Consider the following 2245-nt stretch of genomic DNA (forward strand, 5'->3'; position numbering starts at 1 on the left):
GGCCACGACAGCGCGCCTGCAGCTGGAGCAGGTGAAGTGGCTGCACCAGCAGGAGATCAACGAACTCAAGCACAACCACGGTCAGTGCACCACACAAGATATTCAACAACTCAGTTTGTCCCTTTCCCTCGCCCTATATCTTTTTAATCCCGACACGAAACGTTTAAACACAGTATAGTTATGTTCAAATATGACGCTGCGGAGAATAAAGCTATACTAATATAATAAAGCGTAAACACACTGTTATGTAGGATGTCAGCAATCGCAGTAAGTTTTTTCAATAAAAACCCCCCTGTTATGACTCACTGTAGGCTATATTTTTTTACGCTATTAAACTTAGAGGGGTAGATAAATTGAAAAAAAAAAAAACAGTTACGCAGGAAAAGGACAATAACTACACCCTGACATCATGGAAGCAAGGTTGCTATGGTAACGGTAATTGTTAGGCAATGGTCAACTACAATTGAAAGTTTTACAAATGTAAACATTTAATGCTTATGAAGCTGTACGAGAACGGCTACTTTTAGAAATAGTGGGTTAAAAAATGCGAAATAAGGGCACTCTTGATATTTCATAGTTTCATATAAAAATATTAAATTGAACGTTTGTTTACAGAGTTGATAATGGCGGAGATGCGGGCGACGTTCGAGAAGGAGAAGAGCCGAGTGGTGAGCGAGGTGCGGCGCGCCGCGCAGCTCGAGCTGGAGTCTGCCGTCAAACTCGCCAAATCCAAGCAATGGTGAGATACACACTATTCTAAATATAAAAAAGCCCTAACATTGCCAAAATTCTGAATTTTTTTTTGTAATATGGTGGCTTTTACCCGTGATTTTGCCGGCGTAAAAAAATAAAGAAGCCTATTCTTCTAGATCCGTTCTACGTCTATGCTAAATTTCATCGTAATCCGTTCTACCGTTTACGCTGGAATCTCTAACAAACATCCATTCATCCATCCATGCATCTTAAAGTTAGCGCGTATAATATTTGTAAGATAAATCGCCTGATATCAATTTTTGTCATAATTTTAAGTAGTGAACATAATTCGACTAATAAATTTTTAAAAATTATTTTTAATTTTATTTACTTATCTTATTATCCATTTTGTTTTTCATTCGAAATCATCATCAAATGAAGGCGATGATTTATACAAGGGTTTCAAAAGGGATCAATAGCTTTGTATAGTTTCTAATATTTCTCGCGTTCACGATAGTATTTGGTGTGTTGCAGGTGTTGCAACTGCAGCAAGGAGGCGCAGTTCTACTGCTGCTGGAACACGTCGTACTGCGACTACCCCTGCCAGCGCTCGCACTGGGCGCAGCACTACGCCGTCTGCACGCAGCAGAGACAGGTATACCTCATCACCACCTCACTGTAATTTCCCACTGACGAGAGAACCTACCCTTTGACTACCCCATAGTCAACTGCGCTGGCCCAGTACGGGTTGGTTGACTTCACACATATCTTTGAAATTCCTTCCCGATATGTGGTTGCATTGCAATGTTTCCCTTCACCGTAATTAGATACATATGAAATTCGAAAATCTAAAATAACATTGTTACATGGCGGGGTTCGAAGCCAAGAGAAGGTTACAAGTCAAGTGCTTAAGCCTCGGAGCCACCGACGCTCATACCTGTCTAGGTATACCTAATTTCGAATATCTCACAGGCTCCGGCGTCTGTACTGTGAAATGCTCCAAGCCAATAAGATACATGACAACTTTTATACAGCTGTTACAGGTTCTCTATGTATCCATATTTTTGTGTTATTTGTCAGGTTTTTGTTTGGACAAAATTCTATAGATTTTTTTGATTTGTAGTTTTTTAACCCTTTTTATTCGATTGTGCCCAGTGTGATGACATCTAATTTAAATATATTTCTTTCACATCATATTTCATATCCAAAAGTATGACTATTACTAAAAAAATGTTTTTTGCTACAGAAAAAAAAACTCCGTCAAATTAAGTGAATAGGAGAATCGACAGTTTGACGTATCTTTATTTTTTCCAACTGGACAATGACAATGAAGTGTTTTAAATAATTGTAGGACAACGAAGGGTCAGAGGGTGGCGCTGCGAGCGACGGAAACAAGTCCACGGAAACCAGCAAATCAATGCCAGTGAGTTGTAATGAAAAATTTCAAATATTAAACATCAAAATCGGCCCAGTAGTTATTACGTGAATCGAATACATACAAATCTCGTTATAATATTTGTGTAGATAATACCTTACAAAAATACCGTGAGCT

At 38.8% G+C, this 2245-nt stretch overlaps 1 protein-coding gene across 1 annotated transcript in view; it reads left to right on the forward strand.

Moving 5' to 3' along the window:
* Positions 1–743, forward strand: part of LOC106110990 — a 13070-nt gene extending 12327 nt beyond the window's left edge. The window contains exons 15-16 of the mRNA XM_013292959.1: positions 8–80; positions 616–743. Of these exons, the coding sequence (XP_013148413.1) occupies positions 8–80; positions 616–743 (201 nt within the window). The remainder of the gene's footprint in view (positions 1–7; positions 81–615) is intronic.
* The last annotated feature ends 1502 nt before the right edge of the window (positions 744–2245 follow it).

This window comes from Papilio polytes, unplaced genomic scaffold (assembly GCF_000836215.1).
Source record: "Papilio polytes unplaced genomic scaffold, Ppol_1.0 DF824180.1, whole genome shotgun sequence".
NCBI classification, from domain to species: Eukaryota; Metazoa; Arthropoda; class Insecta; order Lepidoptera; family Papilionidae; genus Papilio; species Papilio polytes.